At 66.7% G+C, this 24,708-nt stretch overlaps 3 protein-coding genes across 8 annotated transcripts in view; 1 reads left to right on the forward strand and 2 right to left on the reverse strand.

Annotated features, from left to right (window-relative positions):
• Positions 1 to 72: 72 nt before the first annotated feature.
• MAP7D1 (MAP7 domain containing 1) lies at positions 73 to 15,526 on the reverse strand. Of its 6 annotated transcripts, none has more exons than XM_041479249.1 (18): positions 15,476 to 15,526; positions 8,485 to 9,159; positions 8,318 to 8,386; positions 7,206 to 7,369; positions 6,748 to 6,862; positions 4,871 to 4,981; positions 3,311 to 3,433; positions 3,039 to 3,181; positions 2,785 to 2,918; positions 2,345 to 2,694; positions 2,094 to 2,268; positions 1,869 to 2,028; positions 1,477 to 1,581; positions 1,301 to 1,354; positions 1,142 to 1,199; positions 942 to 1,059; positions 677 to 867; positions 73 to 603 (listed from the first exon to the last, which is right to left on the reverse strand). In XM_041479249.1, exons 2-18 carry the CDS (start codon positions 9,140 to 9,142, stop codon positions 593 to 595), a joined length of 2,739 nt encoding a protein of 912 aa, XP_041335183.1. In that variant the 5' UTR covers positions 9,143 to 9,159; positions 15,476 to 15,526; the 3' UTR covers positions 73 to 592. The 6 variants fall into 6 exon arrangements, with proteins under 6 accessions (XP_041335183.1, XP_041335182.1, XP_041335184.1 ...); XM_041479248.1 differs by lacking the exon at positions 15,476 to 15,526 and adding an exon at positions 14,952 to 15,124; XM_041479250.1 differs by lacking the exon at positions 15,476 to 15,526 and adding an exon at positions 14,864 to 14,962.
• Positions 15,527 to 18,273: 2,747 nt separating this feature from the next.
• On the reverse strand, positions 18,274 to 22,844 carry LOC121360009 (probable beta-D-xylosidase 2). The gene is made up of 14 exons (XM_041479452.1): positions 21,938 to 22,844; positions 21,710 to 21,870; positions 21,454 to 21,613; positions 21,141 to 21,311; positions 20,973 to 21,064; positions 20,724 to 20,881; positions 20,536 to 20,639; positions 20,217 to 20,441; positions 20,023 to 20,108; positions 19,699 to 19,835; positions 19,449 to 19,538; positions 19,124 to 19,332; positions 18,798 to 19,004; positions 18,274 to 18,681 (listed from the first exon to the last, which is right to left on the reverse strand). The coding sequence occupies exons 1-14, from the start codon at positions 22,286 to 22,288 to the stop codon at positions 18,394 to 18,396; spliced, it is 2,439 nt and encodes an 812-aa protein (XP_041335386.1). The 5' UTR covers positions 22,289 to 22,844; the 3' UTR covers positions 18,274 to 18,393.
• Positions 22,845 to 24,188: 1,344 nt separating this feature from the next.
• The window catches only part of TRAPPC3 (trafficking protein particle complex subunit 3), a 7,190-nt gene continuing 6,670 nt past the window's right edge, over positions 24,189 to 24,708 (forward strand). Inside the window, exon 1 of the mRNA XM_041479422.1 lies at positions 24,189 to 24,564. The gene's annotated coding sequence lies outside the window, so the exon portion shown is untranslated. The remainder of the gene's footprint in view (positions 24,565 to 24,708) is intronic.

Consider the following 24,708-nt stretch of genomic DNA (forward strand, 5'->3'; position numbering starts at 1 on the left):
GCCCAGCCCAGCACCGAGGCGCGGACACGGACCCCTCCAGTCCCCTCCCCGGACACAGAGAGGCACGCCGCGGGCATTGTCCACTTTTAATTGTTGTCAGAGGTTGTCTGGATGCATAACACTGTCACAAGGGCACAGAGCAGCGTGGTGCCGGCCGGGCCCGGGGACATACGGACATGCGGGAGAACGTGGGGACCGGGAGCTGTGACACGGCCCCCGGCCTCCCCCGAGCCCCCCAGAGCATCCCCACGCCCGGCCGGCTCTATTTACAGTATTCACAGACGTTGTACCCAGCGAGTTAAATAACTACATCATTACACCACACGTCTGGGGCGGCTCCGGCGGGCTGCGAGGGTGGGCTGTCAGTCTGATAAGGTGCATATTTAAAATAAAAAAAAAAAAAAACAAAAAAACCAACAAAACGAAATAAAAACGAGAACAAAGAGAGGAGCCAGGCGTCCTCACCGGGGCCCTGCAGCCCCCGGGCGCCCGGGAGGAGCAGCGAGGGTCGTGTTTGACGACAGCTACGGGTCTGTGTGGGCCGCCGGGGTCAGGGCGCGGGCAGCGGCCCCTGGGAACATCGGCCAGGCCCTCAGAGCACCTCTGCGGGTGGGGAGAGCGGTGTGAGCCCGGGGCGCTCACAGCGCCGTCCCCCCACAGCCCTCTCGCTGCTCACCTGTCACCTGCGGGGGTTTCACCACTGCCTGCTTGAGGAAGGGCTCCTTGTCGCCGAAGGGGATGATGCTGCCGGGGCTGCCACCGTGGTGGGACAGATCCCGCAGCTCCTTGGAGCCCTCGGTGCCCGAGAAGCCGTTCTCGTGCTTGCCGGGCTGCACGCCGTTCACCAGGGCTGCCGCCTCCTTGGAGCTGCGGGAGGGGAGGGCTGGGCTCAGCCCCGGCCCCGCCGCCCCCCGGCTCCCCCCCGGTGTCCCCGCGCTCACCTTGGCTGCAGCCCCTCGCCCACCAAGCCCTTTGTTCCCCCCGGCGTCCCTGCGCTTGGGGTCTCCGTCTCCGGGAGCTCCTCTGCCTTCGGGATCGGCCCCAGGTGCTTCTCGCGGCCTGAGGACATGGCAGAACCTGGCTCAGCCACGGCCCGGGCCAGACCGTGGCTGGGGGAAGCAGGCCCGGGGTGCCCACACACCTGGGACATCCTCCTGCTCGGCTGCTTTCCCGTTCACCACCTTCTTGTCGTCCTTCTTCTGCAGGGACAGGAGAGCTGTGAGGGTCTGCAGGCAGGGGCAGGAGGGCTCTGTCTAGTGCCCAAGTCCCCATTGCCCCAGGACAGAGGACAGGCTCCCACCTTGGTGTCTGCTGCGTCCGACTTGCGCGTCCTCTTCATGATCTCCTCCAGGCGCTGCAGTCACACAGGGACTCACACACGGCCCTGACCACCCAGACCTGCCCTGGTGCCAGGCAGGATCCCTTCCAGGGAAAAACCTGCCGTGCCCCGTGCCTGGAGATGTCCCCCACCCTCACCTTCTTCCTCTCCAGCCGCTCCTGCTCCTCACGCTGGAAGTGCTTCTCCCGCTCCAGGCGCTGCCGCTCAGCCTCTTCCCGCGCCCTCGCCTCGGCCTCTTCCTTCTGTGCCACAGCAGGGCAAGAAGGGATGAGATGTGACAGGGGGGAAAGGGATGGGGCAGGGACCGGGGCAGGGACCAGGCTGTGGGGATGTGCTGCCTGGACAGCTCAGCACAGCCCTACCCCATGTTCCCTCCTGCCACCGTGGGCCTTGAGGGGCTGAGCTGGTTCTCACTCCTTCACCCCCATGGGGAGTGAAGCACAGGAGAACATCCCTGCCTTCCTCCTCCATCCCTGCCCTTGTCCCCCACCTCCTGCAGCCCCTTTCCCCAACGCTCTGTCACCCCAACCTGTCTCTGCAGCCGCTCCACCTCCTCTCGCTCAGCCCGGGCTCTCTCCTGGGCCTCTCGTTCCTCCTGCAGCCGCCGCTCCTCCTCCCGCTGCCGTGCCAGGGCCTCTCTTCGGCTCTGCTCCTCGGCCACCCGCTGCGCCCGCTCCTCCTGCACCCGCCTGCGGGGAGGGGGCCCTTAGCACGGCAGGAGGTCGGGGCTGGGGGCCGAGGGGTCAACACCCACCTCTCCTGCTCCTCCTGCTCCCGGCGCTCCCGCTCCTCCCGCTCCCGCTGCTCCCGGGCCTGGCGTCGCTTCTCCGCCAACAGCCGGGCAGCCTCCTCCCGGTCCGTGGTGCCGGCAGGGGGTCTGGCTGGGGGGCTGGCCGGCACAGGGCCGGGGGCCGCAGGGACTGGGGGGCCTGGGGGAGGCAGGCAGCGTCAGGGCTGCTCTGGCTTCTCCCAGCCCTGCGGCTTCCCCACTGCCGCTGTACCCACCTGCTGTCGGCTCTGCGGGCACCTTGGGGGGTTCGGGAAGGGCCGGGGGTGCCGGACCCCGCTCCTTCTCCTTCTTCTCCCGTGCCTTTGCCTGGCCCTCCTGCTCCCCCCGCTCCTCCCGAGCCCTCGCCCGCACCTTGGGGGAGGAATGGGCGCTTCGAGGCAGGGGTGGCTTGTGGGGAGAGCTGAGGGCTGGGCTGGGGGACGCCGGGCGGGCCTTGGGGGTGGCAGGGGACGAGGGACGGTTCTTGGGGGTGGCAGGGGATGATGGACGGTTCTTGGGGGTGGCAGGGGATGAAGGACGGTTCTTGGGGGCAGCAGGGGATGAGGGACGGTTCTTGGGGCCGGGGCTGCAAACAGAGCAAGAGACAGTGTTAGTGGGGCTGGGGCAGCCCGTGGAGGGGGTCAGGGGCTGGAAGCCTCAGGGTGAGGGTCCTGACCTGCTGTCAGCCGCAGGCAGGAGCCGGGGCTGTGCCGCCGGCAGTGACTGCCGCTTCCTGAGGCTGCGCTCACGGGACAGGGCGCTGCGCTCCTTGGCATTCTCCCGATCCTTCTCCTTCTTCTCTTTCTTCTTCTGCTCCGGCCAAGGACAGACAGAGATGGCGTCAGCGCTGGGTGCTGGGCTTGGCTGGAAGCCACGCCGTGCCCCACAGCTGCCCTGGCACCCGGGGTCCCCGTGGGAGGTGGCACTCACGGGCGAGGGCTCGGTCCTGCGGCGCGGCGTCACATCAGGGCTGGCAGCGGCCGCCTTCCGGCGCTCCCAGCAGCGGTGTGGCAGGCGGTGGTTGTGGCAGGGGCTGAGGGGGCTGGCGGAGGCTGAGCGGGGGCACACGGGCACTGGGAGAGGAGTGACCAGGGTCAGGATGGAGCTGGCACCAACGCCAGCTGCCCACTGACTCCAGGCTCCCTCATCCTCGATCCCTCCCTGTGCCAGGACTCGCGTGTCCCTGATCCCCAAGGGCTCACCCTGCTCCTTGCCATTCCCAGCCAGCGTCACGGCGCTCCGGCTGCGCGCCAGGAAGGACAGGGTGGGCGTCATCAGCCGGTCCACGATGCTGCTCTCCCATGGGCTCAGCTGCAAGCTCCGGTCTGGGGAGGGAGAGGGGCCATTAGTGTGCCACAAACCTCCAGACTCCAGTCCTGGCCTCACAGCCGCCGCTGGGAGGGAGCAGCTGTGTGTCTGCAGCAATAGCACGGCGCATGCACAGTTCCAGGAGTGCCCAGAGCTTGGCCGTGCTGGGGAGGGGTCCCCACGGCCCCACACAGCTGAGCAGGATGAAGGGCCGTGCCCATGGGTGGGCGGCCGTGCCCATGGGTGGGCGCCTGTGGACGGCGCTGTGGCATGACGACAACGGTGCCCTTGTGTCCTGTGGACACTGCAATCACCGTGTACCAGTGGTGCCGGGTGCCACCCTGGTGACAGCAGTCCCCCCACTCTGCCCTCTCCTTGTGCCCAGCAATGGCACCCTTCTGTGCCCCTGCCTTGTGTGAGCAAGGCCCTGGCACATGCCAGCTGCCCGGGGGACACCACAGTGTGCCCTCATCCCACGGGAGCTGTGCTAGATCACCAAGTGTGCCCCAGGAACCAGGCCAGGATTACAGCACCCACAGAACGGCGATGCCTGGCCACACAGGTGGCTCAGCTGGGCACCAAGCTGCCACTGGCTGCCCTGCAGCACATGTCACCAAACACCCTGCGGCGCATGGGAAGCACCCATGGAGACAGGGCCCCTCTGCCCCTCTCCGCTGGGCATCTGGCCAGGGGCAGCACCGGCTGCTGGGAGGGGAGAGCACAGAGCCACGGATGCCGCAGGGGGACAGGGTGGCAGGTCTGGCACAGGCCCAGGGAGACGCTGCTCCCACCCGGGCAGTGCTGACAGCCCCCAGGTGCCTGTCCCTGGGCTGAGCCCCAGCACAGGGCGGTGGGAGCTGCCTGCGTCACCACAGCCACGGCGTCAGCTGCTCTGGCTATTTATACCCGTCCGGGAAGGCTCCCATCGCCAGGCAACCCCGAAACACAACAGCAGCCCCGGCACTGGACGCATCCCTCTGTCGGACACATCCCTCTGGCGTGGCTGCAGCCCTGGGCAGCGCTCCCAGGGCCAGGATGACCTTGCAGCACCACGGCCACAGAGCTCTGTGGCATCCAGCTCCAGGAGCCTGTGGGGGCTCTGGCATCGTGCCCAGCCCCAGGAGGGCAGGTGACAGGAGCCCCTCTGTGGCTGCACCAGCACCCACCAGAGCTGCCCTGGGGCAGGGAGCCAAGCTCCCATCCCTGTGCTGGCGCCCCATGGGGCTGCCACCATGCAGCCATTCCTCCTCCTCCTCCTCCTCTTCCTTCTCCTCCCAGCCCACACAGCCTCAAGGAGCCACGGGCCGGTTCCAGCCTCCTCCCCCAAACAGCAAACGGCTTCTCCTCTCTCCGCGGGCACCTGGGGATGGGGAACCCTGGCATCGGGGGTCCCCAGCACTGGGCGGGGGCCTGGCTGTGCCCCCTGCGCTGGGGCAAACGCAAAGGGCTCTTACTTCTACTGGGAGAGTTCCAGAGGGTGGCGGAGGATTTGGAGAGCCGCTTGTTGATTATAGAGTCGACGTGTTTGGGGAGGTTTACAGCGGACACCGAGCACCGGCTCGCACCTGGAGGAGGGAAAAGACACAAGGGCATTAAGGTCCCGGGGCCGGGGCCGGGCCCCCCACATGCAGCATGCACGGCTGTGCCAGGGCACTGGGGCAGAAGTGGAACGACCAGGGGAGATGCTGGAGTCAGGGGACACAGCACAGAGTGGGGTAGGAGATGCTGGAATCCAGGGACACGGTACAGAGTGGGGCAGGAGATGCTGGAATCCAGGGACATAACACAGAATGCGACAGGAGATGCTGGAGTATGGGGACACGGCACAGAGTGGGACAGGAGATGCTGGAATCCAGTGACACGGCACAGAGTGGGGCCAGAGGAGATACTGGTGTCTGGGGACACAACACACAGCACTGGCATTCAGAATGGCAGTGTCTGAACCCTGCAGGGTCATGCTGGGGTCATGCAGGAATCTCGTCCTCAGAGAGCCAGGGCGGCTCCCAGGCCCCGCTACAACAATTTTCCCAAACACAGTCCTGGGAATCGGGAGCGGGTGGCCGGGGACCTCGGCAGCACCGGGAGAGCATCCATCCTGGGGGAGCAGGGTGAGGGCAGCAGGTCCAGACAGACATGAGACAACACCACACAGGTGCTGGGTCACTGTGGCACTGCCAGGACCGTGCTGGTGGCTGGCAGTACCTCCACAGGTAGCTGGCATCTCCCCACCATGCCTGGCTCCTCTGGACAAACAGCCAGGGAAGCTCAGGGCCGGTGGAGCTGGGAGATTGGTGAGTGACAGCTGGCAGCAGCTCCAGCAGCACATCCCGATGGGAAGTGGCAGGGGAAGGTGTCCCCTTGCCAGACCCTGCCAGGTGCTGCACCACAGACACCCCGAGTGTGCCACGAGCCACACTGGCACACACGGCACCGAGACAGGCGTACCCAGAACGTGGAGCCTGTACACACAGCTCAGCCAGCCAGGTACAGCCGGGCACGCAACACCTGAGCACACACGGCACTGGGCACACGGTGCCAGTACACACAACCTGGCACACAACACCTGTACACAGCCTGGCAGGTACAGCCAGGAACACAACACCTGTACACAGCCTGGCCAGGTACAGTCAGGAACCTATACACAGTCTGGCCAGGTACAGCCAGGGCCACCACACCTGCCCCATGGCAGGTGAAGGCCAGACAGTTCCTAGGGACACAGCACTCTCCTCTCTGTCATCATCCATGCCAGGCAGTGCTGGCACTTGCCAGCACAGCACAGCAGTCAGGGGACAGTGGAGACCTCCACATGTCCAAGTGCTGAATCATGCAGTGTCCCCAAGAAGCCCCCACGGAGCAGGACCAGCTTCTGCAGCCACACATACAGCCACGGTCACCTCCATACTGGACCTGGAGGTGTGCCAAGCACTGCCCCCACCCAGCTGGGGGACAAGGGACACGCGGCAGCACAGACCCCAACCAGAGGCTGCACAGGCCTCGTGTAGCCCCACAACCCCTGGGGCCAGGGGCTCTTCACAGCTGCTGGAGACCTGGCAGTGTGGCCATGGCATGCTGAGGCAGCCAGGGCTGCCCCCAGGCAGGTCTCTGAGTGGAACAGGGACTGTGACACACAGCCTCCAGCTTACACCCAGCCCCACAGGAGCAGGGAACAGCCACGGGACCCCATCAGTCCCCAGCACAGCCCAGAGTGATGGCAGCATGCCCCACCAAGGGGGGCTGAGCTGGGTTTGAGGGCTGGCAAAGATGCCCAGCTGCCCCCACCACTGTCAGAGCCACAGGGTCCCAAGGTGCCTGTGCCCAGCCCAGCACTCACCGTCCTTGTGTGCAGGGGAGCCGTGGTGCAGGGCCCCAGCCCAGGACCACCGCTGCTGCCGGATCTCTGCCCACGTCTTCTTGACCGACCGCTGGATTGCTGCCTCATAGCGCTCCTGCCCGAGGGAGAGGGACAGGCTGAGCCCAGAGGCCGAGGGAGCGGGGCTGAGCCAGCCAGAGCCTGCCAGCATAAGGCCATGACAGTGATGGGGGTGCTCAGAGGGAGGCAGGACAGTGATGCCTGCCCTGGCCAGGGCACACGTGCCGAGAAGCTGGGCACAGCGCAGGCTCTGCACCAGGAAGGAGGGGCAGCAGAGGATGGGTACATTGGGCAGTCCCAACGAGTTCATTAAGCATCTCCTGAAGGGCTGCTGGAGCCACAAGAACTCAGGGATTGCATCCCACGTGCCACCCCAGCCCCCTGCCCACTGCACCCACGACACCCATCCCCATGCCCACCTTATTCTTCTCCAGCTTCTGCCTCTGCCGCTCCTCCAGGACCGCCCGGCGCTTCTCCGCCCGCAGCCGCTGCTCCTCCAGCCGCTTGCGCCGCTCCTCCAGCTGCTTCTCCCGCAGCAGCCGCGCCTTCTCCTCCTTCTCCAGCCACAGCACCCGCTTGGCAGCTGTGGGGGGCAGCGGGGTCGCACCGGAGGCACAGCCCCGGGCAGCCCCGTGGTGGGAGCGCGTGCCCATGCCGGTGGCGTGGGGCCGCAGGCCGGCTGCGGCCGGGGCACGCGGCCGGGCTCGCGGGGCAGGCAGCATCACGGCCGGCCAGCGAGGGAGGGGTTTGGGCCAGGACAAAAGGAAGGCCGGGAGCCCGCCGGGAGCCCGCCGAGCCGCGCGGTGAACAATGGGGGAATGAGGGTGGAAAGAGCGCGGGGACAAGGAGGCCCCATGCTCAGCGCAGGGGCCCTGCTCGCCCGCTGCCCCAAGCCACTGCGGGGCTGCCTGCACACGGTAGGGCTGGGTACCAGGGCTGGTGGCACCTGCACAGACCTGGGGAGTATCCATAGCAAGGAGCAACAGTGTATGCTGGGGGGGTCAGCAGTGTGCCTGGGGGTCAGCAGTGTGCCTGAGGGTCAGCAATGTGCCTAGGGGTCAGTGATATGCCTGGGGGTCAGTGGTGTGCAGGGTGGGGTCAATGGTGAGCCCGGGGGTCAGCAGTGTGCCTAGAGGTCAGTGGTGTGCCTGGGGGTCAGTGGTGTGCCTGGGGGTCAGCAGTGTTCCTAGGGGTCAGTGGTGTGCTGGGGGGGTCAGTAGTGTGCCCAGGGGTCAGCAGTGTGCCTGAGGGTCAGCAGTGTGCCTGGGGGTCAGCAGTGTGCCTGGGGGTCAGTGGTGTGCTGGGGGAGTCAGTGGTGTGCTGGGGGGGTCAGTGGTGTGCCCGGGGGTCAGCAGTGTGCCTAGGGGTCAGTGGTGTGCCTGGGGATCAGTGGTGTGCCTGGTGGGCAGAGCTGCCAGCACTGCAGTTCGCACCCAGGCTCAGCTCACCACAGTTAATGGGATTGCCCATGACCCAGCAAAGCTCCTTAGCCCCTGCCTCCCCCCTATCCACTTTCCCTCCCAGCCCATACCCAGGTACTTGGCCCGTTCCTCGCGCCGCTCCTTCGCTTGCTTGTGCCTTGCCTGGGCTTTCTGGGCATCTGCAGAGGGGAAACACCGTCAGGGTAGTGCCCAGCCCCACCAGGCATCCACTGGTGCCCACAGGTGCAGCATCACTGCAGCACCTCCTGGCACCCACCTTGCTTGGGCCGGGGGCTGGCAGCAGGAGACGGTGAGGGGCGGCTGCTCCGGGGGCTCACGTCCTTTGAGGGCCCGGCTGTGGCACCCAGGGAGCTCTTGGCATCAGGAGGGGCCCCTTGGGTGGCAGCTGGGGCTGGGGGCTGGCTCCCGTGGGGCAGCGTCTCCGCGGAGCGAGGGGCGGCAGCGTGGACGGGGACAGGCTGGCCAGTGGGGTGGGACAATGCCTCTTCTTTGGGGTGCTCCATCCCAGGCGGCTTGGGGGGTCCGGTGGGGGAATGGTCACCCCGGGGGGAAACGCTCTGTGCTGAGGGGACCGCAGTTGCAGGGCTGGGGGACACGGGCTGTCCTGGCGGTGGCACAGCAGGAGGGCCGGGTCGGTCACGCTGCGGGGGGCTGTGCTCAGAGGGGGGCATCACGGCCGGGGGGCAGACGGGCTGCTGGGAGGGGGGCACGGCTGCAGGGACGGGCGAGACGGTCTTCTCAGAGGGGGTGATGGCTGCAGGGACGGGTGGGACAGGTGGGACGGGGGGGACGGTCTTTTCCAAGGGGATGACAGGAGGGCCGGGTCGCTCATGCTGGGGGAAGCTGCGCTCTCCCTGCAGGGCACCCCCAGGCGTAGGGGGTGGCACAGAGGGAGGGGGGATGCTGTCTCCCATCGGGGATGGTGGCTTCCCTGCAAGAGGAGCAGAGCAGAACACAAGGTCACTCACTTGGGGAAGCCCGTGGAAGACCCATCCTCCCCAAACACAGCCCTCAGGGGACACAGCCCTGTCCCCCCAAACACAGCCCTCAGGGGACACAGCCCTGTCCCCCCAAACACAGCCCTCAGGAGAAAGGCTGGGGAGGGCAGTGGGACCCCAGCTCAGCCCTGCTGCTGCTGCCCCGATCCTGGGGGGCACCCGCAGCGGGTGCCAGGCGCTGGGCGCACAATGCACAGAGGGACAGCCGGGCTCCACCAGGCACTGCCACCACAAAGCTGCCCTTCATCCCCTGGCAGCTGCCGCCTGGCCCTGCCGTGGGGGGACACGGGGCCAGAGACCCCCCGGGGGCTCAGGGACCCACACACTCCCCTGCCACTCTCCCCGAGGGGACGAGGACGTCGAGCGTTTCCGCGGCACAGCGGAGGCAGGATGGGCGCGGGCCGTGGCCTGACGTCACCGTGACAGCCCGTGGCCCCCATCGCGCCACGGACCCGCAGCCATGAACTCATGGCCCAGGAATGCACACCAGGCTGCCAGACAGAGCCCCCTCCCCGCGTGGGGCCGGCCCTGGGGCAGCCCGGGGGGTGTCCCCCATTCTGGGTGACCCCTGGGCATCCTGAGGGAGCGCTGAGCACAGCCCGAGACGGTGCCAGCGCCTGGCAATGCCATGGCACGTGCCCTCTGTAGAAGTGGTGTCGGAAGTGTCCACAGTGACTCCCCCGGCCCCCATTATCAGCCCTCTGCAAACAAACCCTTCAGTACTCGCCAGGATCCCAACTCCAACCCCCATGCAGCAGCAGCAGCAGCACTGTCGCTCCTGGCCAGAATAACGCCAGACCAACCCCAGGACACAGTTCCAGCCCTATGGACACCACTGCAGAGTGAGCCCCTGGCTCCAGGGGGATGTGGCAGAACCCCAGTGACCAGCAGCCACCACCAGCTGATGTCACACGGCAGCTCAGACGTGTTTGCAGAGCTCTCCACAACCCTCAGCGAGGGGCAAAGTGTGGGCTCTGCAAACACAGCCGGCGCCGCTCCTCACCCATCCCACGGCTCCTCACCACAGCTCCTCACCCATCCCACGGCTCCTCACCCGTCCCACAGCTCTTCACCCACCCCATGCTGGAGTGCTCCAAGCCAGGGTCAGCCCAGGCTACCCAAACAGGCACTGCCAGCCTCCTGCACTGCCAGCATGGGCACACCCCAGGTCCCCTGGTTCCCAGAGAGGGGCCGGGGGTGCTGCTGCAGCCCCCCAGGCCAGGGCTGTGCCAACAGGGTTCCCCCACCCTGGACTCCGTGGGGACACAGGCAGCCCGGCCCCCCCGCAGACTTTCCGGGTATTTTCTGCTGCAGGAAGCCAGCCCATCCCCTGGCCCCGATCCTGCACATCCCATGTCCCCAGTGCTGCGCCCTGTGAGGCAGCCATCGGTCTGATGAGGGGCTGGGACTGGGGGGTCCCCTGCTCTGTCCCCCCAGGGCTGCCTCAGATGGACAACCACAGGCAGCAGGGCTGGGCAGCCCCCAGGTGCCAGATCCTGGGATGGCACCTGCAGTGTCACTACGTGTGTACCAGCTGGAAGGGGTGACCCTGGGACCACTGTGGTGGCACAGTCAAGTGCAGCCCACAGGGTGTGAAAGCATCAAGGCCAGGCTGATCCCCCGAGCAGATGGAAATAGCTCAGAGAGCCCTGGACTTGTGGGGAGCACTGGCAGGGGACAGTGGGTGCCTCCTGCCACCCCACACAGCCAGGCACAGAGCCCTGGGCAGGATCTGCCCTGCCCCACTGGCCAGAAAGACAACAGCACCTGTGGCCAGGGCAGGGCTGTGGGCACGGCCAAGACCTCCGGGCCCAGCCAAGACCCCCAAGGTGGGGCAGGGCCAGCCCTGCCACCATCTGTCCCTGTCGCTGCTCCAGCACGGCAGCTGCCCTGAAACCCAACGCTGCCTGCGCCCAGGCGGCGCGGGCGTCCCCTCTCCCCCGGCCGGGGCATTCCACACGGATTAGCTCCCGTCCCTCCAGACACGCAGGCACGGCTGCCCTGCAGCACCCAGCCCGGGCGAGCCCGCATGGCACCGGCCCCGCTGCTGCCACCGTGCCCAGCACGGGGCGAGGTGCTGCCCTCGGCGCCGCATCACCCAGCCCGTCCTGCTCCTCCCATGGGTCCCTTTGGCACCGGTGTCTGTCCCACCGAGCACCAGCGGCACCTCCAGCCCGGCAGTGCCCGGTGCAGCGCGGCTCCTTGGCCGGCACATGGCCAGGGATGCTCAGCCAGGCGCAGGCAGATCCCGGTGCCGTGAAGCGAGAGCACATCGAGGCCCGCGGGCGCCGCTCGGACCAGCGGCCCTCGTTAACTGTCCCTGCAGGGCACTGCCCAAAAGAACGGGGGGGGCACACGCCCGATGTCACCTCAGCTCCCCTCAGCTCCGTATCCTTGTGTTCCCGCTCCGCAGCACAGCCAGAGCAGCCACAGGCTGCTCCATGTGCAGCGCCCAGAGGGGCAGGGGGCATCAGCAGGGCTGATGGTGCTCTGGAGGTCACTGCTGAGCAGTGGAAAGCCACCCAAAGGTGCTGGTGTCACAGTGCCCAGCCACCCTGGCCATTTCAGCAGTGCCTTCTGTGCTAAGGACGAGACCCTGAGGCCAGCCCAAAGAGCCACTGCTGGCCCTGCAGGGCTGCTCCCCACAGCCCATGGGGACATTCATGTGTGCAATACACCCTCAGGCCCCCCCTGGTGCAGCTGTTCCCTGCCTCGATAGCAGCCCCATGGGGATGGGTTCCTGGGTCTCTCCTTGCCAGCAGGTCCTGGTGCAGAGCAGGAAGGCAGCCATGGCCACAGAGCAGGGATGGCTCTGTGGGTGCTGGTGTCCACACTCCCTGAGGTCACCAGAGCACTGTGGCATGCACCGGGATGCTTCAAGCCCTGGGGGTGCTCCAAGCCCCAGTGCTGCCCCTGATCCCACCCCCAGCTCAACACTCAGATGTGCCTTGGGGCTGAGCCCTGCCCTGTCCCACCCAGCTCCTGGGATTCCCGTGTGCTGCAGCCACCCTCACACCTGGATGACAGGGACAGTGAGCAAGTGCTCCTGACACATCCCTGGAATGTCCACAGCACATTTCCAACACGTCCCCACTATGTCCTGCCTGCAGGCACAGCACTGACACGCACCCTCAGTGCTGGCTCACATGCCTGGGCAGGGAGATATGGGCAATGCCAGCAGCCCCCGCCTTAGGGGTGGCCACTGCCACTCTGGCAGCCGCCATCAGCAATGACACCCTGTCCTCAACGGGGACAGCCACCTGCAGCCTGTCCCCAGGCACACGGGCACTGTCACCCATGGCTGGCTCCTCTCCCCGCCACCTTGGAGCCAGTGAAACACAGCTGGCATCTGGCTGGGCTTCAGCCACCGTGAACCACCACTGCCCAGAGCCCCGCTCCGGGAGACAGGCCTCCAGGGACAGGCTGGAGCAGGGCAGGAGGGGACAGGCAGCAGGGCCCCTGCCAGGGCACAGCCAGGTGCCAGGCAGGAGAAAGAGGCACATCCAGTCTCCCTTCCCAGGGCTTGTGTCCTGCCAATGCTTCACGATAAGGGTATGGGGGGCAGCCATGGGGGAACCGCACCAGCCCCTGGGCAGAAGTCATTGAGCTCCTGTAGCACTGCCGAGCCTGCAGTGGCGTGCCGAGCTGGAGAGCAGCAAGGGGAACTTGGGATCTTGTGGCGACAGCAAGGCCGGAGCCAGGGGGTTTCCAGGGTTTAAAACATGAAGGAAAGAGCTGGAGCTGCTGCTGCCCCAACACCCCCACAGCAAGCCGTGGCTGTGGTCACAGTGCAACCCCAAGCAGCCCGAGGGCAGGGGCAGGAACACCTGCCCACCATCCATCTGGCACGCTGGCAGTGGCGACAGGAGGTGCCCTCGTCCTTGGGGCGACCCATGCGGCGCCACCAGTGCCCAGGGCAGCCAGCCCAGGCGCTCCCAAAAACCTATCTGCTAGCATCATGCTGGGAAACAGAAACCTGGCTGGAAGGCAGGGCATGGGGCTCTGTGCCTGCCAGCATCCAGCCCCTTGGGGAGCACATCAGTACCCCCAAAAAACAGGTCCTGTGCCTCACAACACGGATGTGGCACCTGCCGGGGCTGGGGCCGTGCAGGATCCAGCTCCGTTCCCAGCAGGCTGCCTGTGGGGCTGCCCGACCCTGCTCAGAGCCCTCCAAGGAGCGAGAGCTGTGCTAACTATTTTGGACATGGCACCACGGGACTGTCACATCACCACTCTGCACGTCGCATCACGTTGCTCTGACGGTTTCGCAGCAGCGGCTCCCGCGCTGGGAGAACTCCCGAGCTGCTGCTCCCAAACACAGGCACTGGCGGGCAACCAGCTCGCCCTCCCTCTCCTCCATGCCAAGGGAGAAGGGCTGGAGAAGCTGGGGGAAACATGGATAAGGACAAACCTCTGCCTGCTCCCTGCATTGTCCTCATCCCTCTGTACACTTCATCCCTCTGCCCACCTGCGCAGCTCCGCAGGTCACACCCTGCCCTGGCCACCTTTCAGGAGTTTCTGGCCTCCAGTGCCCCTTGCTGCACCACACATGGTGGGTCCTGGCCTCTTGAGTGAAATCCCATCCCTGCTGGTGGCTCCAACCCGCTCTAGGCAGCAAGACAGGAAGCAGCCCGGGCTGCCCAGTCCTGCAGGTCACCCACACCAGACAGGCCAGGGATGGTCCCTGAAGGAGAACACGGTGCAAAACCGCCCGTGCTCCTTCAGCACCATTCTGTGCTCACAGGAGAGCAGCCGATGACCCGCAGGGTGGCCGGGAGCAGCCAGCCCTGGTCCCCGGGCCGCGACAGCATCGAGTGGGCAGGCCACGGCAGGCGGGAAGCGGCGGAGGCAGACAGCGGGACTCAGACAACATGTCTGGCGCAGGACGCGTCCTTCGGGCAGCGATGCCAGGACCCGCGGCCGGTTGGTGCAGGAGCCGCCGGTTTTCAGCATCGCCGGGGCCGCAGGCATCCCTCCCTCTCAGCGGGCCCGGGCGATGGAGCTCTGGGGCCGAGGGGGAGGGGAGCCACCTCTCCTCTTCCTCCCGCGGTGGGAAGCGGCTCCGCGGAGCTCTGCTTAGTCACAGCGAGCGCTGCGCTGGAGCCCCGAGAGGCAGCGCCAACCCCGGCCCCGAGCGCGGCCCCGCCGCCGCCCTCCCCGGTTCATCCCGGGGCAGCGGGACCGGCCCTGCCGGGACCAGCCGCGACTCCACGCGGCGGGGAGGGGGCGGCCCCGGGCGGGCGGGGGGTGCCTCCCACAGGGGGCATCGCCCACCGGCCGGCGGGGACGAGCCGGGGCGGCGCCGGCGCCGCCACCCCCGGGGCTTCCCAAGGGCAGTCCCCCTGCACCCCCCGCGGCGGCGGGGCCGGGGCCGCTCCGGCCCTCCCCAAGATGGAAGGGCCGTGCCCGGGCTTTGTCCCTCCCGGGAAGCCGCCCCGGCCCCGGCAGTGCATTCCCCCCCCCTCGCCCCCCCCCGGCTCTTCCACCGCCTCCCAGGGCCGCCGCCCCGCTCCGCTCCGCCGCATTCCGCGGACCCGGCCGCCGCATCTCCGCCGGCACGGCGGGCCGCATCCCGCACCCCCCGGCAGACCCCGCACCCCCGGGCCGCATCCTGCAGCCCTCGGCCGCATCCCGCACCCCGACTCCCTGCGGCCCCGCGGTGCGGGAGGGGACCCGGGCACCCCCCGGAGCCGGTACCGGCGCCGCCGCCGCCGCGGATCCTTACCGAGGGGCTGGGGCTGGGGCCGGGGCTGCGGCTCCCGCCCGGCGCAGCTCCGCTCCATGGCGCGGCAGGCGCAGGGGCTGGCCCAGCCCCGCTCCCCCCGGCCCGCGGGGGAGGACGCTCAGCGCTCCCCGCCCCGGCCCCGCGGCCCCGGCCGGGGGGAGCGGCCGGGGGATGCTCCGCCTCGCCCGGCTCCAGACGCTGCCCCGCAGCCCCGAGCCGGCGCCGCTCCTCCCGCAGCCGCGGCTGGGACCCCGCGCCCGTCACCCCCGCCTCGGGCCTGTCCCCGCAGTGCTCAGCATCCCCCAGCTTTGCTCCGTAACTCGCCCGCCTCCAGCCCCTGCTCTCCCAGATTTTGAGGCTCGCACACGCATTTTACGATGCTCCGGTCCCGCGCGAAGCGCTGGCCCCGCAGCAAACACGCCCCGCCCCGAGCAGCACCGCGATGCACAGCCAGCACCACCGGGATCGGCTGCCCCAGCCTCAGGCACCCCAAAAAGACACCGATTTCCCGTTTCCAGCCCCACCTCAGCTGTTCGAGAGGCCTTGGAGCTGCTGCTCCCCCGCTCCCCGTCACACGTGAGCCTTAGTCACCGCCAGCAGCCGCCTCCGCTGGCGGGGCTTCCCCCCGCCCGCATCCCACCCCCACCCTGCCCCGGTAACCGGCAGACAACAGAGGCCGCTCCCGCTCCCCGGGCAGGAGCAGCGGCCCCCGCTCAGCGCAGAATCCCCTTTGTGCCCTGCTTGGACGGGAATGCGGCGGCACGGCCAGGGAAGGGGACGAGTGGGCAGCACCAGCAGTGGAAGTAACACGGCTCCAGGCTCTGCAGGGGCACCAGGAGGCAGGGGCATGTCCTTGTCCACCACGTGGCCAGCCTGCTCCAGGCATCCCGCAGAGTGCCCGGCTCTGGGCATTTTTGTGGATGAACAAAGTTAGTTTTCTGCGGGCAGCACCCATCAGAGATGCCTGTTTTGGGGATGATGTCACCGCAGGCCAGGAGATCCCCTGCCACTCATTCTCCCTCACCTACCAGGCAAACAGGTTTACCGAAATCCCAGCCCTTTCCCTTGGAAGTGCATTCCCCTGAGTCAGGGATGAGGAGCTCCTCAGTAGACGGGGCGGCCCCGCTCTGTGATGCTGCAGGGGTAGCCCTACACCCCAAATCACCCGAAAGTCATCACCCTCCTACAGCCTCAAGCCCTGCACCCTCTCACCTGGCTCAGACAGAGCAGAGGCTTCCCGAAACTCCCAGAGCCTCACCTGCCAGCTGACTCCCCACCAGGGAATGCTGCACGGTCAAGCCTCAGCTCTGGGAGCTGGGCACCCCACGAGGAGGGCAGGGAGAGCAATGTCCCAATGAACTCACAAAGCCAGGATATGCCCTGGCACAGGAAAGGAGAACAGCCCCACTGACACTGTTGCATGGCTGAGCTTCCAAGGGGCTGCAGCAGCCCCACAGCTCTGTATTTCCATGGCACACAAGGGATCTGGCAGAGTGGGACTGGAGCCACTCCATGACATGCTCCAAGGGTGACTATGAGTGGCTTCCAAACCTTAATTGCCTGTGGGTCCCACAGCTTCACCTGGAGCAGATGAGCATCTCAGGGCTCTGGGACAACCTGGCACTGGATGCAGCCACATCCATGGTCCTTCTCCCTGCAGTGGGGTCAGTCTGGAGCTGACTGAGGTGAGGAAGGGGCAACTGTGGGCATACAGGGCCTGTGGCCGTGCTCCAACAGTGCAACAGCAGAGGGCTTGTGAATGCCATTCCAGCCCAAGTCGATGGGCTTATACAAGCAGGGATTGATCAATCACTCTGCTGCAGGCAGAGCCCTGCTGTGTTGGGGTTCCTGGGTCCAGCCCCACCATTCCCGTGGTGCTGGGAACAGCTGCCTCCCCTGAGCTGATGGAAAATCCGATGAGCTCATGATGAGCACGGCACCCAGCCCTGGCTGCTGCATGCCCCAGCACTCCCTGTGCTCCTCAGCCCTGCAGCGTGAGGTGCAACACTGCCATGGCTCTGTCAGGACAGTCTGGGCAGAGGGCTGCACCCTCAGGCCCATCACCTGGCCCTAACACCGACTGTAGGGACCCAAAGGGATCAGCACCCCAAAGTCAAAGGATAACTACAGCCACAGCTCAGCCCTGCCAGCAGGAGCTGACGCTGTGCAAGTCTGGGAGCAAACAGGGATAAGCATGACAAACAAACCCTGCCAGCACCTCTGAGCAAAGTACTGTGTGGGACACCCCATCCCACCCATTTCCACCTGCTCCCTATCCCTCTGCTCCCACCTCTCTCCTCAGCTCCAGGACTTTGCCCTGGCTCCAGGCTGCTCCCACCCTGCTGCTGTGACACAGTGCCCACAAGGGCTGATCTGAAACCCTGTCCCCAAAGCACTCCAGCTGATTCCCTCTTGCCATGGGGAAGTGACCCAACAGGATCCTGGGGACGAGTGTCTGTCCCTGTGTCCTGTCCTGGGGTGGACGGATGCAATAGGAACCTATCACCAGCAGCATGTCAGGGCAACAACCAGACCCCCAGCATGCTGCCATGGGGCTACGCCACAGACCATGGCAAATCCCGGCTGCTGCAGGACAATCCCCTGTGGGTGCCAGTGACAAATGGGCCAGCAATGGGCTGAGCCACAGCGGGCTGCGCCCTGCCCTGCCACAGCTCGCGCCTGCTCTGTAATTATCCCAAGCCGCATCTGTAATTAGTGTCCTGATGTCATGGGGTCAGGCCTGGGCAGCCCCACGCGCTCCCTGCCACCCCCACCTTGGCCTCCGGCCTCGAGGCTGGAGGAGATCACAGTCTTCCAACACCATCCGGAGGAGTTCCTGCCCAGCCCCGGCTCCCCGCCAGCATTGCTGCCGGAATCACATCCCAGCGCTGTTCCAGAGCCCCTGAGCTGCTGCAGGGTTGGATCTGTCCCTCGGGCCAGCGCAGGGCTTGGTAACTCCAACCACTGCCCCCTTCCCTGCAGCATCCTGCGGCTCCCTGGATCCTGCCTGGGAAGGAGAAGGGCCAGCCCCTGGCCTCCCGAGCCTCCCAGGGCTGCCAGTCACCGCTCCCTCGGCACAGGGAATGCGCTGGAGCAGCCCTGCGGCTATAAATAGAGCGGGGAGGCGCAGGCACGTGTGGCCGCAGCACACGCGGGTCCGGTGTGGGGCACGGGCAGGGTGTGGGGCTGCAGCAGCGCCTCGGGGTGGGACAGCCACGGGAGGAGGCTGAAAGCACTGAGCAGAGGAAGAGCAGTGTGGTCCTGCTCCGGGGAGATGCCAGCACTGCGCCGGGAGGATGGAGAGGAGGCCCCACACTGCTGCCACGGAGCACCAGCACTTTATTGCAGGGCAGAGAACCACAACACTGCCCGCGGCACACGGGTACCTCGCGGGGTACCTCACATCCCTTCCTCTGCCAGCACCCTGTGCCCACCCCTGCTGCTAACACGTGCGTAAGGGCCGGGCAGTGCCGGTGACACTGAACCGTGCGCTCAGCACCTCCGAGGGTGCCCGCATCTTCTGGCCTGGCTGCTGTCCTCCAGCGAAGAGGGTGAAGGTGCCGGGCTCCAGGCGCCAGTCCTGCGCCCAGACCGCGCGCTGCTCGGCCAGCACCTGGAAGGACAGCTTGGCCTCTCGGCCGGCCAGCACGGCCACACGGCGGAAAGCCACCAGCTGCCAGCGGGGCACTGGCACGGAGGACTGCTCCCAGCGCAGGTACAGCTGCACCACCTGCACAGAGGGATGGGACTCAGCACAATGGGACTCCACAGCAGTCCCCTCGCAGGGGGAGCTCGGGCACATCTGTACCCTGCACGGCCAGATCAGTGCACAGCAGCTGTGCCCACCTCCTCGCTGTCCCGCAGTCCTGTGTTCTCCAGCACCACAGACACAGAGAGGTTGGCACAGATGGGCAGCACTGGGGGGCTCAGCACCAGGTCCCGATAGCGGAAGGTGGTGTAGGACAGCCCGTAGCCAAAAGGGTAGAGCGGGGCCTCCTGCCCATAGTACCGGTATGTCCGTCCCTCCATGGTGTAGTTCTCCATCGGTGGCACCTGTGGGACAGGGCAGGGCTGGGCGGGCACAGGCAAGAACCACAGCCCTGCAGCCCACAGCTGCTCCAGCCACCAAGGCAAAGAAAGGCTAAGGGTGCAACCAGCAGCCCTGGCCTTACCTGGTGCATGCCTGCAGGCCAAGTGGCCGGCAGCCGGCCAGCTGGGCTGGCCCCCGCCTCGCCCAGCAGGACCCTGGCAATGGCCAAGCCCGTGGCCTGGGCAGGGAAGAAGCAGGCCAGGATGGCCCCCACGCCGTCATGTGCCTGAGCCCAGCTCACGTCCAGGGGCCCCGCGTTGAACAGCAGCAGAATGACGGGGTGCCCAGCGGCTGCAGGGAGGTGGCTGTCACTGAGAGGCTGGTAGTGGCACTGCTGGGTGCCACACCCCGGGATGTACCATGGATGGGGAACACCTGGGTGGGCTGAGGTCCCACAGAGCCCCTACCTGCCTGCACAGCATCCTGCAGCAGCTCCAGCTGGTGCCCCGGCAGGGACAGGTCACTCCGGTCTTTTGCCTCTGTCTCCACATCTACCCCTGGGTGGGGACAGCCAAGGGAGAGCCCTTACACCCATGTGGGCAGACAGGGCTGAGGGGCACCGACCGCCTCAGAGGTGGCTCATGGGCAGCCCCTCTCTCCCATAGCACTCCCCTTCCTCTGGCAGTGCCCACCCAGTGCCCTCCCACTCCCACCTACCTGTCCCCAGGCAGACCAGCACCAGGTCAGCTGCCCCCACCACCCTCACCAGCTCTGCCCGTGAGTACTGCTTGCACCGTGGCTCGCTGCAGCCCGCTGTGAAGCTGACATTGGCCCCCAGCATCTCCAGCCCCCTCCTGCACCAGGGAAGAGCAGAGGACACAGGGGCAGCTGTGCCCCAGGGTTGGGGCACAATGGGGACAGCCCCCTTGCCTGGCCACCAGCCAAGGGCCAAGCAGCTCCAGCAGCAGCCCTGGACAGTGCCCAGAAGAGGGGAACAGTGATCAGGAGAGGGGGACATGAGGTGGGACCACGCTTTCTCACCGGGGTGTGTAGATGTACTGAGGCTCTGGCACTGGTGCATAGTCCCCAAACAGTACCCGGGGATTGTCAGCAAAGGGACCCACGACCTGCAGGGAGCAGAGGGGTGAGGGTGGGCACCAGCAGCCCTGTGACACCTGTGTGCCCTCGGTGCGGAGCCAGCATGTCTCCCTGCCCACCACCTTGCAGGGGCTCACCGCAAGGTGCTGGCTGAGCAGATCCTGGGCCCGCAGGGGCAGTGTTCCCCGCACATTTTTCAGCAGCACAAAGCTCTTGACAGCAGCTTCCAGGGAGAGGTTGCGGTGCTCAGGGCTCTGCACCACACTCAGGTCCAGGGAGCTGTAGGGGTTCATGGCTGGGGGGTCAAACTCCCCCAGCCGCATCCGTGTGTAGAAGAGGGGCCGGACTCGGTCACGCAGCATCTGTGGAGACCCCGACCCCAACATCTCAGCTGTGCTTGGCAGGGACAGCCCAGGCTCTCTGCTCACATCCCTGGTCTCACTCCCCTCGGCTCACCTGCAGTGTGATGTTGCCCATGGCCAGAGCCTGAGGGATGTGCATGAAGACGTTGTTCCTCATGCCATAGGAGAGCTCCAGGTTGCAGCCAGCGTTCACCGAAGCTGCCATGCCAGGGAGAAGGGAGAACTCCTGTCATGGCTGTGCAATGCCTGGGGACTGACCCCATGCCCAGCCCGTGAGCTCACCAACCGCTGTCTCCAGGAAGCTGTGTGTGTAGTGGTGCCCTAGCATGATGAGCTCCACAGCCCCCTCGTCGCTCACCACGTAGCCATCAAAGCCCCACTCTCCACGCAGGATGTCCGTCAGCAGCTTCTTGTTGGCACAAGCGGGAACGCCATTGATCCTGTTGGAGAGGGGATGGGGCAGCCAGGAGAGCAGGGCACTGGCCATGCCAAGGGCAGCCCAGCCCACGTGGCCTTCACCACGCCCCACACCTGTTGTAGCTGCACATGAAGCTGTAGGAGCCAGCACGCACACATGCCTGGAACTGGGGCAGGAAGGTCATGCGCCAGTCCCGCTCCAGCACCTGCACCATGGCAGAGTGGGGTCAGCACCTGGAGTGCCCCCTGCACTCTTAACACCCCCTGCCCTGCTGTGCTCACCTTGGCATCAAAGCTTAGCCTGGAGACAGGGATGTTCTCAGGGCCACCGTGCACGCTGAAGTGTTTGCAGCCAGCGCTGGCCTTAACGTAACGGGGGTGCTGGCCCTGCAGCCCCTGCACAAAGCTGAGGGCCAGCTCCCCACTCAGGAACGGGTCCTCCCCATAGGTCTCCTGTCCGGGGCACAGGTGGGTCACCCCTGGGAACACTGTCCCCACATCCCCACAGCCTGGCAAGCCACGGCCACATCCAGCTCGTCAGCCACGGTCCTTTGTGGCCCGATCCCAGCCAGGGAGCACCCGCCCAAGCTGGCACCTGGTTCCTGCCCCACAGCGGGTGTCTCATGATGTTCAGGACAGGGCTGAAGCAGCTGAGCCCAGTGTGGTCACTGTAGCGGCCGGCAGCAGCAAAGCTGTTGTGTTTGGCTCTCACCTCAGTGGCAGTGGCGTTGGCCACACGGTAGATGAGTTCTGGGCTAGAGGGACAGCACAGGGGTGTCAGGGCAGCATAGGCAAGGGGGGACCTGTCTCACCAGGTCCCATCCCACACCCCCGGTCCCCGGTGCTGGTACCTGAAGGCTGCGGCAAGCCCCAACGCCTGCGGGAAAGCCGTGGCCCATCCAGGCGCCTCGCCGTCGCCCCGCAGACACTCCGTGTTCCAGTTGTAGGGCGCGATGCCCAACCGCGGGATGGGGGGCGCGGGGCCGTTCCCCATCGCTCCCCCCCTCGCCACCTGCAGGGCAGCGGCGCTGAGCGGGGAGTCCCGCGGGGGCCCCGGGGGGGTCCCGCCGCCCCCTCACCTGCAGCACCAGCTCGGCGGGGCTCAGCCGGCCCAGCAGGTCATCGAGGCGGCGCTGCCAGGGCAGCGAGGGGTCCCAGAAAGGGAAGGGAGGCGGCTGAGCCCGGACCGCCCCCGCGCCCAGCGCCGCGCTCAGCACCAGCACCCGCAGCCCCAGCGCCGCTGCTGGGAGAGCCCCGCGCGGCACGGCACGGCTCGGGCCCCGGGATCCGCACGGCACGGCTCGGCCCGGCTCCCGGGATCTGCACGGCATGGCTCGGCCCGGCTCCCGGGCTCCGCACGGCATGGCTAGGCCTGGCTCTAGGGATCTGCACGGCATAGCTCGGCACGGCTCCCGGGTTTTGCACGGCATGACTCGGCCCAGCCCCGGTGCAGCAAGCCCCCGCGCTGGGCGCGGCGGGGCGGAGCGCACTGCAGGCGTTCCTGCGCCCACCGGACGGGGCGGAGCGCGGTAGGACGGGACGGGTCAGGGGGGCACGGGGCTTTGCCGGGTCCCGGCCGCCCCCCGGGCCGGTTTGCGAGGTTCACCCCGTGTATCGGGGGTCTGTATGCGAGGGGCGGCGAGCCCCGAGCCCCGCGCAGCCCGGCCCCGCCGCGGGGACAAATCGCGGCGTTTCGGTTCCGCCCGTCTCCCGGAGCATCTCCCGTGTGCGGGCGGGAACCGGCAGAGCCGCCCGGCGCCGTCAGACCGGCTCTCGGTGCCCTCGGCTGCAGCGGGGCCGGCTCGGCCCCTGCCCGGGGCCGGGGAGCAGTAACGGCTCCGCCTGGGAAGGATCTCCTGTGCTCACTGGGCGTTATGGCACGGCACGGACTGAGATGCCAGCATGGGTGCCCTGTGTGCCCCTCATGCCCCCCAGCTCGGCACGGAGGGACACTGCCAGGGACCTCTGCGGTGACCAGGGACACGGTGCCTTCTTATGTTGGATGTTAGGAAAATGTTCTTCCCCCAGAGGGTGTTAGAAATCAGTGCCTGCCGAGCCCCTGGAGCCGGGCAAGGAAGGCACACGAACAGGCTGCACAGGGCCTGGCCCTGACAGAGCTCAAGGAGCGTTCATACAGTGCTCTCAGGAACACGGTGGGACTGTTGGGGTGTCCTGTGCAGGGCCAGGAGTTGGCCTCGATCCTTGTGGGTCCCTTCCAGCTGGGGATATTCCACCATTCTACTCCGATTCCAAAGTGGCAGTGTGGGACCAAGGTGGGAGCAGGAGTGCAGCCCAGGCAAACGCCCCTTTCCCATGGGGCTGGGGGGCCACGGGGAGGCCTGCAGGAAGCCGGCAGCACGTAGGGAGCACAGCGGGGCCACCATGCCGGGATGTTAGGAAAATGTTCTTCCCCCAGAGGGTGTTGGGCACTGCCCGGGCTCCCCAGGGAATGGGCACGGCCCCAACTGCCAGAGCTCCAGGAGCGTTTGGACAGCGCTCTCAGGCACAGGGGGGGATTGTTGGGGTGTCTGTGCAGGGCCAGGGGCTGGACTTCATGGTCCTTGTGGGTTTGCTCCAACTCGTGTTCTAGGACTCAATGATCTCCATTGGCCACCAGCACACTGGGACCACTGTGATGGGAGAGCACAAGGTGGCATTTGGGACTGGGAGCAGGAAGGGACCTGGCATTGCACAGAGGAGACAGGGAGCACAGACCTGCCATCAGCTCACTGGCACAATGGAGGTGCTGCTGGCAGCCCCCCAGCCCGGGACAACCACAGCACGCCCCAGTGCCAGGCCCGGTGCCTCGCAGCTGGCCGTGTCCTGGGGACGCAGCCTTGTAAGGCAATGCCAGCAGGTCACCGCAGCCCGGCCGGTCCCCACGCTCCTGCTCGCGGTGACTGAGCCAGCTGCTGGATTCCTGAGCAGCCAGCAGGAGTGGGGCGGTCCCCCTGTGCCCAGAGCATGTCCTGCCCCCAGCACCCTACCCAGCTGGGTCAGCGCTCAGCACTCCTCAGTGACAGGCCCAGGACAGGGACATAATGGGATAAAGAAATAAACTACATGAGATTAAATAAATAAGTAAACAATGCCAGGCACACTCTGTCGGGGAGCAGAACCTGGTGCACCGGGGACCATGCTGGCTTGGGGAGGGTTAGGGGAAGCTGGGTTGTTCCAGGGAATATTCCTTGCAGTTCCAGCAGCCCCAAGCCAGGCTGGTTTCTGTGACACCCTGTCCTTTGCCCTGTTCCTGTGGGGTGATTTGTGGGCCTCACAGGTGAAAACCTGCTTGTGTTCCACACTGAGCTGCAGCCTAAGGATCTGAGCTTGCCCAATCTTGCCAGCACAGGGCTTGCTTCATCCACCCAGCTGCCCTTTCCCCCAGGAATCAGCGCCTGCCGAGCCCCTGGAGCCAGGCAAGGAAGGCACACGAACAGGCTGCACAGGGCCTGGCCCTGACAGAGCTCAAGGAGCGTTCATACAGTGCTCTCAGGAACACGGTGGGACTGTTGGGGTGTCCTGTGCAGGGCCAGGAGTTGGCCTCGATCCTTGTGGGTCCCTTCCAGCTGGGGATATTCCACCATTCTACTCCGATTCCAAAGTGGCAGTGTGGGACCAAGGTGGGAGCAGGAGTGCAGCCCAGGCAAAGGCCCCTTTCCCATGGGGCTGGGGGGCCACGGGGAGGCCTGCAGGAAGCCGGCAGCACGTAGGGAGCACACCGGGGCCACCATGCCGTCACCGGCCGGGCAGGGGCCGCAGGCTGGCAGCCGGGGGCAGCGGGAGCGGTGGGGCCGGGCCGGGCCGGGCCGGGCTGGGGGCAGCGGGAGCGGTGGGGCCGGGCCGCTGGTTC

Source organism: Pyrgilauda ruficollis, unplaced genomic scaffold (assembly GCF_017590135.1).
Source record: "Pyrgilauda ruficollis isolate IOZ18807 unplaced genomic scaffold, ASM1759013v1 scaffold48, whole genome shotgun sequence".
Lineage (NCBI taxonomy): Eukaryota > Metazoa > Chordata > Aves > Passeriformes > Passeridae > Pyrgilauda > Pyrgilauda ruficollis.

Excerpts from the sequence above, each read along its gene's own strand:
- MAP7D1 (XM_041479245.1), bottom strand. The coding sequence starts at position 14,197 with ATGCCTGCGGCCCCGGCGATGCTGAAAACCGGCGGCTCCTGCACCAAC. Across the intron at positions 3,434-4,870 it reads CTGGAACTCTCCCAGTAGAA|ACCGGAGCTTGCAGCTGAGC; the intron begins GTAAGAGCCCTT and ends CTCCCTCCCCAG. Across the intron at positions 1,582-1,868 it reads TGGAGCGGCTGCAGAGACAG|AAGGAAGAGGCCGAGGCGAG; the intron begins GTTGGGGTGACA and ends GCTGTGGCACAG.
- LOC121360009 (XM_041479452.1), bottom strand. The coding sequence starts at position 22,288 with ATGCCGTGCAAAACCCGGGAGCCGTGCCGAGCTATGCCGTGCAGATCC. Across the intron at positions 21,614-21,709 it reads GGGCTTGCCGCAGCCTTCAG|CCCAGAACTCATCTACCGTG; the intron begins GTACCAGCACCG and ends CTGTCCCTCTAG. Across the intron at positions 19,333-19,448 it reads GCAGGATGCTGTGCAGGCAG|CCGCTGGGCACCCCGTCATT; the intron begins GTAGGGGCTCTG and ends ACCTCCCTGCAG.